Genomic DNA, 13,522 nt, shown 5'->3' with positions numbered 1-13,522 from the left:
TATATATATATATATAGGGTGGGAGTTGGCTACAAAGTCCATTTTTCCTACAAAGTGTAAAAAGTCATAAAACACCATAATTTCAACCATAAAACACACTTAAAACCCACAAATAATAAAGTGAAGATTACTAAAACGCCATATTTGTGGGTTTTGTGTTGTGTTTTGGATGATAAGTCTTTGATTATCGAATGACTAACATTAGTGTGTTTTATGTTAATTATCATGTTGTGTTTTATATTCATAGTTCTACGATGGTGTGTTTGAAGTTTTTATGGAATGCTAGGGTTTGGATATTGTGTTTTAGTGATCTTCACTCTATTATTTGTGGGTTTTGAGTGTGTTTTATGGTTGAAATTGTGGTGTTTTATGACTTTGTACACTTTGTAGAAAAAATTGACTTTGTATCTGAACCTCACCCTATATATATATATATATATATACTAGTTGTTTACCCGCGCGATGCGGCGGGAAACATATCACTTAGGTTGGTGAGTTTAGGGTTATGTACGGGGATGTAGTTTCCGATGTGGCGTGCGACGAAAATAGGGGCAATGTAATAGAACGTGAGGGTCGGTTGTGGCCTTCTTAAGTTACTTTTATTAAGTGTACACATAGACAATCATAGATCAGGAAAAGATAATCACTTGCAAAATAAATATACGCTTTGACTTCTAAAATCAAATAAGACAATTTTGTTATGATGAATTATTACAAAGAGCCGGTGACCATGTTAAATGAGCTCGGTACCGGTTCCCTATATCAAATGCACATCCCTATGTTAAATTATATAAAGAGGAAAAATAAAAAAACACATAAGGATTATCATTGAAGTGTATTTAACTAATGCACACAAAGACATACTTGTTTTATGCTCACTTAAAGTTAGGGGCGTGAATTTCTGACACGACCCGAAAACACAACACGAACCTAACATGAAATTCCCGGGTTTGGGCTTAGTCTAAACAGGTTCGGGTCAGTATTAGGTTGAACCTGCGAACTCGTTTAGCTAAAAGGGTCGGTTCAGGTTAACCCGCCAACCGGTCAGGTTGGCGGGTTGACCTGTTTATATTATATTAAATTGCGTGTGTATTTTATGACATAATTTTAACTTAAAAGAGGAATTAACTTAAAATTTTATAATTTAAATGTAATTGTATTATATACATTTGTCTTTTTTAGTAAGTAGTAATTTTAATATATTAATTTGCGGAAAAAAAATAAAAAATTCTGATTGAACAAGTCGTGTTCGGGTCAACCTGTGTTCGGGTCATGTCCAGGTTCATATGTATGACATGATTTTCGGTTTCTGGTCATGTTCGTCTAAAAAATTCAGGTGCAGGTCGTGTTAAAACCGCCAAACCGCGAACACGACTTGTTTAGCACCCCTACTTAAAGTTATAAGCGATTAATCAGCTAAGGGAAATGATAGTGAAACAAGTTTAAACAAAAAGAAACACTATACTGTAAGTAGTTTATTTAAAATAGATGGAAATGATAGGGAAACACGTTTAAACAAAAAGAAACACTATACTGTAAGTAGTTTATTTAAAATAGATTCACGTCTTCACCAACATAACCAGCCTTCAGAACTAAAGAAAAAACCACTTACAGAAAAGCAGTAAGTAAATTAGAACAGATTCAAATACAAGGTTGAGATTTTCTGAGTTACCTTACCTCATTAGTAATTTTTACTTTGAGAGAAACAGGGTTAAAATATTATATTAACCCTTTTATACAAAGTATGTATTTTTAATGCATATAACCATAAGCAATTTGATTCAAGTATAGAAGCAAAACATACCCACATACACAGATCACCAAATTTCCCAAATAAAAACCAAACCACATTGCATCAATTACCTCTTTTTGAAATTCAGTTCAATGGCTTATTTAAATAGATGGTAACTTGGACACATATACTTGAATGGGTCAGTTGGGCTGTGTTGTATTACAAATTGGTCAAATAAAAAAATAAGCAAAAAGGGGGGCATGTTGTCTTTGAATGGAGAACCTCTTATGTTGACTTTATTAAGAGATTTACATCATTACAGCAACAATATGGTTTGTCAAACTCATGGGCTGACAATATATCTTCTCATGAAACTAACTTATCCTTAAATACAAAACCTTCATTAGATTAGATCAGATAAATTTGTAAGCCAAGAAAAGGAGTAATAACCCCTAACCACTTCACTCCTCAGTGTAGTAACATCAAACTCGACTGACAACTAATACTGTAATAAGCAACCAAACAAAAAAAAGCAAATGTCTGAAACCAAATCACACGTAAACGTATCGGAAAAAAAAAGAAAAAAAAAAGCCAACATGCGGATTCTCATAGCAGGTGTCTCACGCTTCACCTCGTCGTTAAGAACGTCAATCCCCCTTATGTCTCGCAACCACCACAACACAACTTTCGTTCCGGAGATCAAACCCGACCACACTCATCCTTTGTTAAGAACTGCAACTTGTTACTTTCCTCAATCTGAAATTCATACAAAATAAAACATTTAAAAATAAGAATAATGATTTAAAAAAAAAACTTTTCCAGATTCTACATGCTAACATGACGTCATCAAACACTCAAAACCGCGATCATCGACAGTACAAATGATCGATCATCGACACACAAAACCGCGATCACCGCCGCCAGCCCCTTGGCTCTCCCCAGATGCGTGGAAACCCGACCCCCACCCGCCCGGAGGCACAACAGTGGAATAATCGATAAAACCTCGCCTCCCATCCAAGTCGAACCGGCGCCACCCGTATTCGCTCTTCACCTGGATGCCGCAGAAAATAATGAGAGTGGGAATCGAACCTAGGTCACAAAGAACACCAATATATTTTCCAACCACTACACCACTACCTCATTGGCAACTCGACCCATTTAACTCAATTTTTTGGCATATTAGTACTCTAAAATTAACATTAAAATTAAAATTAATGACAAATAATACAAATGTATACAAAAAAAACTATGTTTGAACTTGAAACTATAAAGCCTAATGTTTATTTTAGGTTACATAATAAAATACATATTATTAAAACATTTATAAAGAAATAAATGGGTTAAACGGGTCAAACCGCGAACCAGCCAAGTCGACGTGAACACGGCCCATTTAGCTTGGTAATTTCATAATGAATGGGTTGATTTGGTTTTTTTTATCTCAAACGGGTCAAATAAAAAAATAAATCTAAAAGGAAAACGGGACAATAAGGTCGCTCAACGATTTAGTTTATTATTCCAGTTTTACTTCAGTTCTTCAGCGGTATGTGAAAGAAATGAAAATTAACATACCAGAGAGCGCACGCCGAGAAGCCCATTCTATGCATACTTAAAATGCTACTTTGTCAACATCAACCAACTTTGGCCCCTCAACTTTGGCATTAATCAACTTTGGCCCCTCAACTTTGGCATCAATCAACTTTGGCCCGAGAGACCCATTCTATATATACGACTAAAGAAAAAAAGTATAGCTATTTGTATTTAGCATATATAGTCAAAATATGTGGTTTGACTTACAGACGGTGGTGGAGATCTGGATCTTGAAGGAGATCTGCAAAAGTTCCAGAAACAAGCGAGTTTAATATCCAAAATTTCCTCTTAATTACTCTGATCCAAGAGCCTTGATGCCATTCCATAATCAATACAATGAACGTAAAAACCACAAACATTTAGCAGCCCAACAGTCGCAGAACTAACACGGAAATAATTAACTTTAAGTGCTTCCATGACCTTATCATAACTATAAAAGCAGAAGCACACACCCCACAGTAAATTTGTATGCTTAATAACATACGATGAGACCATTTGCATTTAAGTGAAGAGGTGTTGGGGTAGAGAAGGTTACCTAGGATGGTAAATTATTTCGAAGTTAGTTCTTGTGTTCAATGCATAAGAGGCATGGAATAGTACACTATGTCGGATAGTGTTTCCGTTTACATCTGTACATACTTTTTTAATTCTAGTGGCGCGTTGAACCCGATATATATTTCACCTGAGCCCCTGTCACAAAGAAATAAACAGTCAAACATTATATATACTATGAATATGCTATTTTGTACCATCAACCAACTCTGGCCAGTTTTGCGACTTTTGTCCAAAGGTTTGTTTTTTGCATCTGGATCCAGAACGTTTAAAATCTTGCCATTTTCATCTGCCTCGTTAACTCCATTCATTTTTCTCCGTTAACTGAGGTATTTCCGTCTTTTTTGTTAACTTAAATAGGTAATTCGCTCTTTTTCACCCTATGTAAACTCGCTAGAAATGTGTGAAAAAGACTGAATTACCGTTTAAGTTAACGAAAAAGACGGAAATACCCGACTTAACGGAGAAAAATGGATGGAGTTAATGATCCGGATGAAAATGGCAAGATTTCAAACGTTTTGGATCTAGATGTTAGAAAACAAACCTTTGGACAAAAGTCGCAAAACTGACCAAACCTCTGGGATGAAAACTGCATATTCAGTGTAACACTACAAACCCAGTAACATAATAGGCGTTAACACTACCGATAAACTTACTGACCTAAGACCAGCTCCACAGCGGTCCGTCTCTGCTGCCCAATGCATATCTTTTTTCCGAAATACACTATACATAGCTGTAAAATGAAATACGAACAACAGATTAAAATCGCCACCTGTTTCTCCTAAATTGTCGGAAATCATACAAACCAACATATTGCACAAATAATCATACAAAACCAACATATTGTACAAATAGGAGGGTCGAGTAGAGCGACATGCCAGGTCAGAACAGGTTTCGCTCAGAATGGCTTCGGGTCAACAGGTCGATCAAAAAAGGCTATTTTTGTCCGGGTAAAAACGGGTCGATTAGTTCGGGTAAAAAACGGATTTCTTTGGAAATGTGACATTTATATGAGTTGAAACGGTTCGTTTTTTACCCAAACCAAAATAACATTCTATAATCGACCCGTTTTGACCCGAACAAAAAGAGCCTTTTTTCATTGATCTGTTGACCCAAAGCCATTCTGCGCGAAACCTGTTCAAAGAAGCAAACAAATGAGTTGAATATTATCAATTCATTATCAAATGAGTTGAATATAAAATTGAGGTGGCAAACAGGTCAAAACGAAAAGACTTTTTAATAAAGTTTCAGGATGTAATCATGCAAACAATAAGAGCCTATTCATTAAACCAAAGGATTTATTCATGCACAAGGACTTTCTCAATAGGTTTTTAAACTTAAGGATGTAATATACAAAAAAAAAACCAAAATTTTAATTTGTTTTCAACAAAATGCATAGGATATATTCCTCTCAAGGACTATCTAGTGTTAAGAGTGCAAAAAAAATTTAAAATAAACATGCTTATTCTATCTCCTTAAGATAACAATAAACAGCAAAACCGCAAAACCATCGGTATGGTATTATGTGATATGTGTAGTAGGCAAGACATGAGGATCTGTGATAATCTCATTCCAAAAAGCATCATTATTAGAAAGAATCATTCCAACTGCCCCAGCCAAAACTGTTTCTTGATCTTTGTCAACCCGATCGTTATCTCCCCAAAGACACTAATATTTCCAGTTTGCCTTTTTAAGATCCAGTAATCCTGCCTTACAAATCTACCTGTACATTAAAAACAAAATAAAAGGTAGAAGTTTAGCCACTAAGATGTAACAATCGATTACATCATGACTCGTTAACTTGTATTCCTTATGCGGCTATACTCTATTGCATCAGCATTGGATGCTTTAGCTTCATCATCTTTACATTAATTTCATCAACTTAAGCAAAGAAAAAAACTTGCAGAAGTTTAGTTAAAAAAGAGCACCATAAGTAAAGAAAAAAACTTGCAGAAGTTGAGTTAAAAAAAAATAGCAGCATTACCTTATCAAAAATTGCATATAGTAAGAACAAACCCCCATTCCCGTTTACTCTTAATTAAACTCTCCTCTCATGCCCCACAACCCCAATCGCCTTACTGATTCTACACACATTCCACAAATTGCACACACACAGACTCAATATATCAATCAATCAAAAAAATTTAACCTCGATGTGTACATTGTTCAAAACCCTAGCAAAAAAACTCAAAACAATATCAAAAAACAAATTACAAAACACAAAGTCGAGAACGAAACCATTACCTTCAACCTCGATTTCTTGACCCAGTTATATCCACTCAGATTGTTGTATATGCTCTGCCTGCAACCGCTCTAATCTGTGCTCTGCCAGAGTACATCTCCATTAATTGGGTTTCCAAGAAACAAAACCCCTAGTTCTAAACATTAATGGACAACTACAACGCATCATGACATCAAAATTCAAGAATGTGATATACAATACACAAAACACCAGAATGCAAACACATAAATACAAAATTATATAGCAATCCGACTTGTATAACAAAAACTATAACTTAACTATGATGAAGCCCTAGAATTACATTGTTATTTATAAACATGATCAAATAATAAAATTCAACACTTACAAGGCCTCTCAAATCAATCGAGTGGTCCAGACATTGAACTGCAATTCTCAACAAAATCAATAAAAACTCAGAGTCGCATTATCAAACCACAAAACTGCATCACAACTGCAAATATTAGCTGAATTCATGAAGAGACAATCGTAATTGTTCAGTTTATCTTAAAAGCATACCTTTAAGTTTGCGATAAAGATAGAACAGCCGGAAATGACCTGAAAGAAAAAACAAAATTGACCCAGGTATTAAACTCGCTCATGTAATTAAACATGTATAAAATCGCAATATGATAAATCGGACCACTAACCTGAAATCAAAATCCCCCAACCTGCATATAAACATACCAGATCTAAAAGTTTTACCATATGAGGGTTTGGGGATCGCAGATCTAAAAGTCTCAGTTGTACCTTTTCTCCGTCAAATCTTCAAAGGAAATAACAATAATCAACAATAAATCATACGAGAAATACGAAATCATACAGGGAATACCTGAGCAAGCCTATGAGTAACCTCTTGAAGATGGATATTGCTCTTTGTAAGAAGCAAGACGAAAGGGAAGAGAAATTAGGGATGAAATAAAAGCCAATAAAAGCCGGAAATCGGAACCAGGAGGTCAGATTCTTCATCCATCTGTTGAAACTTCATAGATCTGGTGAAATCGCCAGAGAGAGAGAGAGGGGAGCGACGATATGTTTGAAATGTTTTGAAACGAATGAATGTGAAACCCTAGATCTGGTGAAGATCACCCGTGTCCTTTTTTTTGAGTGAAAGGGTATAAGTGGAGAGTGAAATCGCCACTCCCGCTGTTGGAATCGCCGGAGAGACAGGTTAAATCGCCATGAATGTAGAGAGAGAGAACAATGGGGGCGGATGAGAATGATATGCAGAAACCCTAAATCACCAGAGAGAGAGAGAGCAGAGGATGAGAGGCGGACAAAATGAGAGGATGAGAGAAACCCTAGTTGTGTAAGCGTGTTTAGTTTGGGGAAAGGGTATAATTGGAAACTGAACTTCAATGGTGCTTAAAAGACTTATTAAGGAAATTTCATTGACATTAAGAAGTCCTTTGGATATGTATATTATATATAGTATAGATATATATATATATATATATATATATATATATATATATATATATATATATATATATATATATATATATATATATATATATATATATATATACTAGTCGTTTACCCGCGCGATGCGGCGGGAAACATATCACTTAGGTTGGTGAGTTTAGGGCTATGTACGGGGCGGTTCGGTTTTGAGCCATAACCAAAACCAAATTCACCATTCAATGGAAAACACAACACTTTTCTGTCAACACTTCAGACTTCAGAGGCCTCACGCCTCAGACGCACTATTTTAAACCAGTATTTAAGTTGTCACTTCTACTTAAAGACCATAAAATGCAACTATTCAACTCATACAATCCCAAGTTCTTTTAAATAACTAAAAATTCTGCCATACTATTTAGCAACAAGTTCTCCGGCTTGTTATCCTTGATATCCCGATGGATAACATGCTTCTCATGACAGTATGCTAATGCATGCCTAAGGTTGGCAATGTACTACATTATATTGCTGCCTAACCAGATGATTTTGCGGACATTGACTAACCCAGCAGCCTTTTTTACCATTTTACCCCTGCAGACATTAAAGAATCTCTGCATTTTAACATTTTGCCATCGATGCATGCTTCGATATACCCTCCAAACATATCCAGCTCTCGTACAGATCTCTTTTCTCGACCGGATGACCCATGCCAGCTGGATCACGGCCCACTATGTAAAAGTCGGCACCCGCATTGATCCAGGTTTTGGCATGCCACTGGACCTCTGTGGGCCCAGCATAGTGCATTGGAGATGGAAATATTGAGACCACAGTGTTTTCTGGATCAAGAACACTATCTTCAAGTACCTGATAAATATATTCATCAAAACATTTTTTTGTGTTTTTTTTTCTAATGATTTGTATAATTGTGTAAAATTTGAATAAGAAAACTATATTATTATGATAATAATCTAAATTTTAGTTGATAAACCAATATGGGGTTTTATGAACGGGTCATTCATGTCATGTGAAGCCGACAAAATAAAAATAAAAAATAAATAAAAAAATAAAAACCAGCTAGAAAAGAAATACACCAGATGGGACGGAGGGCTGTAACCGAGTCGAGTCAGGCTGTGCTCGAGCTTGAACTCAAATGAGCCAGCTCGGCTCGATTATTTTTTCGAACTAAAAAGTCGAGCTCGGCTCGTAAAAACTTCGGCTCGAGCCCACTGAGATGACTCGTTGATTTTTAAAATTTATTACTAAATTTTTTTACATATATTGGTAACATAAGAAACAAAAAATAAAAAAATTAACACACATTTCTAAAAAAAATACACATATATACACACAAATACATATGACCCAATGACTCAAGCCACATAGCCGAGCTATCAAGTCGAGCCATCGAGCCAAGCCACGAGCCAAGCACCATGGCTCGAGGTCGGCTTGATCACAAAACAAGCTGGCTCAAAAACAAAATGAGCTTTTTTCAAGCGAATTTTGAGCGAGCCTCGAGCCGGGTGCTTTTTGAACACCCCTAGGACGGACGTGTGGGTCAATCGGGTCAAGGAAGCGAAAAGCGTGTTTGTCATAAAACCTTCTTAATCCTTTTTATTCAAAGAATTAGATTACTATTAGAAAAATGTGATTTCTTTAATCACATTTCACATGTCGATTGTATATAAAAAAGTTTAAAACGTTTGGACAAGAAGTGTTTACGATCAACCAGCTGATATGAGTACGACACAAGAATAATTAGGTTTTGGGTTGTTATAGCCTCTTAAATATGTTAAATAGGTCATGCTCGGATCGACCCATTTAACCCACTTATTATAACCCACCAACCCATTAATTACAACCCGCAACCCAGTTAAATAAATATAACAAAGTTAAACGGGCAATCTTCAGAAAAAATGCAAGTACCTGAAAGTTTGCACCCTCAAAGTCTGAATAAAGAGTACTAAGGTCAAGTAGCCAATCAATAAATAACCTATAATACGGCCTAGGGTTGAATGATGTTTTCTTATCCTCAGCATCCTTTTGAATGAATCTCACAGTCACCGCTAACACCTGCATTACAAAATGTGGATTAATAGTTTATGATATGAAACTAATTGAAAATTATCAAAAAAGCTCAGGTTATGACTAAAAATTCAAACCTTCGAAGTAAGTTGCAGCTTGCTTAAACCATGGTCAGTAGAGAAAATAAAACATAGCCGAAATCGACCTTCACAAATTGTGCCATTACGGCTCGGTTCACACCACATGATGTCATTTCAGGATTGATTGTTACCTATATAACTCAAAATAATGAGCACAACTTATAATACAGCAATAAAACTTGCAATAACAAAGAACCAAAGACAAGAGCTTACATCGTATTGGTGTAGATCCTTATCAGGCAGCTCAGCGAAAAAGTGGTTAGCTTTGACAATGCAACTTTCTCTGATGCGACCTTTTCCCGGACGCAAAGGAAACCTCAATGATTTGCTGGAGGCAGGTGCGACAGACTGGCTGGGTTCACTGATAGCTGCTGCAACTGATCCGCTGACTCATCCACCATCTGCTTAGTGGATGATGACTCGGCATGCACTTCAACTGGTGTTCTAGGTGTCGCTGGCTGCAATGTCGACACAGGCTGTTGCGGAGCTTGTGTTGCTTGGTACAGCTTGGGAACGGGCGTCCTAGAAGGTCCACCAGAATACTGAGGTCCAGGCCCACCACATTGCTGAGGTGGCGCAGTTCCTCTTGGAGCATACTGCTGTGGATCACCGCCACCTCGACCACCGTGTCCACCCCTTTGTGCCCAACCTCTTCCTCCTTGAGGCTGTCCACCTTGGTAGCCACCGTGTCTGCCTTGGTAACGACCCTGTCCGCCTTGGTAACCACCCTGCTGCACTCGTCCTTGATAACCACCACCCTGGCCTCTTCCCTGATAGCCACCTTGATGCTGCTGCTGCTGATGTTGTTGCTGATGTGCTGGTTGTCTTTGAGCACCACTTCCTTCCTGGGGCTGAGAGCTTTCACCACCACTGGGACCTTCAGTTCTCCTCTTCCTTACCATTGTGTCAACTAAAACAAACAAAAACCATCATCCGCTTAGTCACCATAAAACAGGATACATTTTATTACAAATCAGACTATACATGTACACTTTAAATATCTTCAAACAACAAGATTTATAAGATAAATAGTTCAAAGCGACTTCACACTTGCACAAAAACATTATTTTCAGTTTATCTACTTCGACCTATTTCATAAAATTGCAGGAAGTAGATAACACCCATCCAACGTGGGTTGATAATCACCTTGTTCCCACCATTTGTAGCAACCGTTAGTTCTATATTGCTCTTTATCCAACTCAGCGTTTGGTCTCTTCTCTGTACGCGATAAAATGCAATGATTTAGTTTGTATGAGAAGCAACAACAGGCACGCAAGCAAGAAGTGACAATTTTGAGTCACTTACTTAAGTTTGGGTCAGGATGGATTTCGGTAAGGATGAGTTCGGGTAAGAATGAGAAGAAAAAAAATTAAAAATTAAAAATATATATAAAAAAACTTTAAAAAACTGCAGAAACTATTTGATGTTTCTTTTTTGCAGAAACTAAGGTTTTTGATGGTTTCGAGCACTGAAAAATCCCGCGTAGTTTTGGAGTTTTTTTGTAGAAAAAATCCACTGTTTTTTATGGTTACTGTTAGGGCTGGATTTTTATGACCTATGATCCTTACATGTGATCCTAACAAGTGATCCTTACTTCTTTGGCAGATAGTGATCCTCAGAGGAGCTCCAGGATCAGGATCACGGATCATCCTAAGGATCCTCACACTAACGATTGTTCTCTTTGGATTAAATATTGTTTTGTAGGAATTACGAGTTGGACTTGGTCTTAGCAACGTAAACAAGGAATCTATCACGCTAATTTTGCACATGCATAATCAAAGATGGACGTTATGAAGAATATGGAAACTTAGCACAATTCAAGGGCGATTATTTAGGCTAAATTTACTTCTATTTCTAAAGGGGTAACGAGCTAGTAGTTAGGTGATTTGCCTAAAATAGAACCACACACACTTGTATAAAAGGCACTCTTGAACATTCGAAAGACACAACACACTTCTCACACGCTTTAGCATACGATACTATAGTGATCCTTGTACCTAGCTCGTTACCATCCAAAGTTGTAACCATTATTTGTTATATTGAAGTTTGGTGATCGGTAGTTTCCATCACCCGAGGTTTTTTATGCCGGAGATCATTGATCAAGGGCTTTTTCCTCGTATAAATCCTTGTGTCACTTGTGCATTTTACATTTGAGTGATCCTTCACTTTGTTCATCATACCAAGCATCATTCCCCGTTTACATAAAGTTTGGTTGCATTATCTTTAAGTGATTTTTGACCAAAACAGTTTGGCGCCCACCGTGGGGCAATTGGTGCTTCATTCATAAGAAAATTTTTCTGATTGGTGATCATTCCGGAAGTGTAGCATGGCTTCATCGTTGAAGAATACTTCCACAGCGATGTCTGCAGTCAATTCATCTAACGGCATTCCATCTTTGCCTCCACCACCAGCTGGATCTCAGAAAAATGCTGAGAAGAGACCAACTCCTATCTCCTCTAAACCATCATGCCTGTGCAAGGGATTTGGATCCACTCTTACTGGATCAGCTCTTAAATGGCTACTAAGTCTTCCCCCTTACTCTATTACTTCGTTTGCTAATTTAGTTAACTTATTCAATAATCAATTTTCTTGTAGCAGAAAATTTGAACGATTGACTAGTGATTTATATAGGATAACACAGGGTCATAATGAATCATTAAGGGATTATATAACCAAGTTTAGTAAAGAATCCTTGGACATTCCTAACTTGGATGGGGCCACAGCTGTTGAGGCCTTCAAGATGGGATTGCTTAAGGATTCATTGCTCTATGATGATCTTGTTATGACACCGTGCAGGAACCTAGACGAAGTAAGAACTCGGGCACTCAGGTTCATCCGGCTAGAGGATGACAAGAGGATACAGGAGAGACAAGTAGGATCCTCAAAACAAGAAAAGCAAGGATCCTCTTTCAAAAGAAACAGATTCAAATCCTATAACAGAACTGACAACCAGAATGTGCATGTTGTTGACCAAGAAGAGGATGATGAAGATTATCCTCCGATTTCTGAATACTGTTTTTCCGTTGATAACCATGAATTAATCCTTGCAATGCAGAATCTAGGAGAAAAGGCCAGATGGCCCAGAAAAAATGACAAACCAGCCGCAGCCAAAGATAAATCAAAGTGGTGTGCATACCATGAGGATTTTGGGCATTTGACAGAGGAATGCATCGCATTACGAAAGGAAATTGGATATCTGCTGAGCAAGGGGCATTTGAAAGAGTCGTTGGGAAGAAAAAAGCAAAGGACTCAGGATCCTGAAAGGATCCCTGAGAAAGCTCCAGCTCCTCCGGCAGGTGCACAAGTGATCAACTTTATTTCTGGAGGATCAGACATCTGTGGTACATCCTTCTCAGCAGCTAAAAGGCATGCAAAGGAAGCTAAAATGGATAACGGAGAAAGACCTATTCGAACATCAAGTGTCTCGGAAGGAAAAATCATAACCTTTGATGAGGATGATAGAATTAACATCCAGGATCCTCATCATGATAGTTTAGTTATTACTCTCTTTATTTCTAACCACTTTGTCCGCAAGATCCTTATTGACGGAGGAAGCTCAGTAAACATTATCCAGCTTGATGTTCTGAAGAAAATGGGTATCCCTGAATCAGATATCACACCAAGATCCTCCGTGCTTGTAGGATTTAGTGGCGAAACTAAGAAAACCCTGGGGGACATTAAACTCCCAATTTATGTGGAAGGATTACATAATTATCAAAAGTTTTGTGTTATTGACTGTTTGTCTTGTTGTAATGTTATCCTTGGCAGGCCCTGGATACACGATATGAAGGCAGTCCCATCCACCTACCATCAATGTGTGAAGCTCCCTAGCCCTTGGGGAATAATCAA

The 13,522-nt window shown here is 37.4% G+C and overlaps 1 protein-coding gene across 32 annotated transcripts; it reads right to left on the bottom strand.

The window, feature by feature from the left end:
* Positions 1 to 2,111: 2,111 nt before the first annotated feature.
* On the bottom strand, positions 2,112 to 7,450 carry LOC110889596. 32 transcript variants are annotated; one of them, XR_002563693.2, is made up of 11 exons: positions 6,943 to 7,448; positions 6,761 to 6,876; positions 6,630 to 6,668; positions 6,460 to 6,497; positions 6,116 to 6,196; positions 4,532 to 5,594; positions 3,855 to 4,009; positions 3,527 to 3,560; positions 3,302 to 3,461; positions 2,562 to 2,783; positions 2,112 to 2,488 (listed from the first exon to the last, which is right to left on the bottom strand). XR_002563693.2 is itself a non-coding variant. In XM_035983963.1 (6 exons), exons 1-5 carry the CDS (start codon positions 7,077 to 7,079, stop codon positions 6,151 to 6,153), a joined length of 369 nt encoding a protein of 122 aa, XP_035839856.1. In that variant the 5' UTR covers positions 7,080 to 7,450; the 3' UTR covers positions 5,605 to 5,955; positions 6,116 to 6,150. The 32 variants fall into 32 exon arrangements, 2 of the variants coding, with proteins under 2 accessions (XP_035839856.1, XP_035839857.1); XR_004881182.1 differs by having other exon boundaries at positions 2,570 to 2,783; XR_004881178.1 differs by having other exon boundaries at positions 2,570 to 2,783; positions 3,527 to 4,009; positions 6,943 to 7,449.
* Between the last annotated feature and the right edge of the window lie 6,072 nt (positions 7,451 to 13,522).

This window comes from Helianthus annuus, chromosome 15 (genome assembly GCF_002127325.2).
Source record: "Helianthus annuus cultivar XRQ/B chromosome 15, HanXRQr2.0-SUNRISE, whole genome shotgun sequence".
In the NCBI taxonomy this organism is placed as follows: Eukaryota; Viridiplantae; Streptophyta; class Magnoliopsida; order Asterales; family Asteraceae; genus Helianthus; species Helianthus annuus.
This window is presented reverse-complemented; position numbering and strand designations above follow the sequence as displayed.

Excerpts from the sequence above, each read along its gene's own strand:
- LOC110889596 (XM_035983963.1), bottom strand. The coding sequence starts at position 7,079 with ATGAAGAATCTGACCTCCTGGTTCCGATTTCCGGCTTTTATTGGCTTT. Across the intron at positions 6,877-6,942 it reads TTACTCATAGGCTTGCTCAG|ATTTGACGGAGAAAAGGTAC; the intron begins GTATTCCCTGTA and ends TTTCCTTTGAAG. Across the intron at positions 6,498-6,629 it reads TCTTTATCGCAAACTTAAAG|TTCAATGTCTGGACCACTCG; the intron begins GTATGCTTTTAA and ends TGAGAATTGCAG.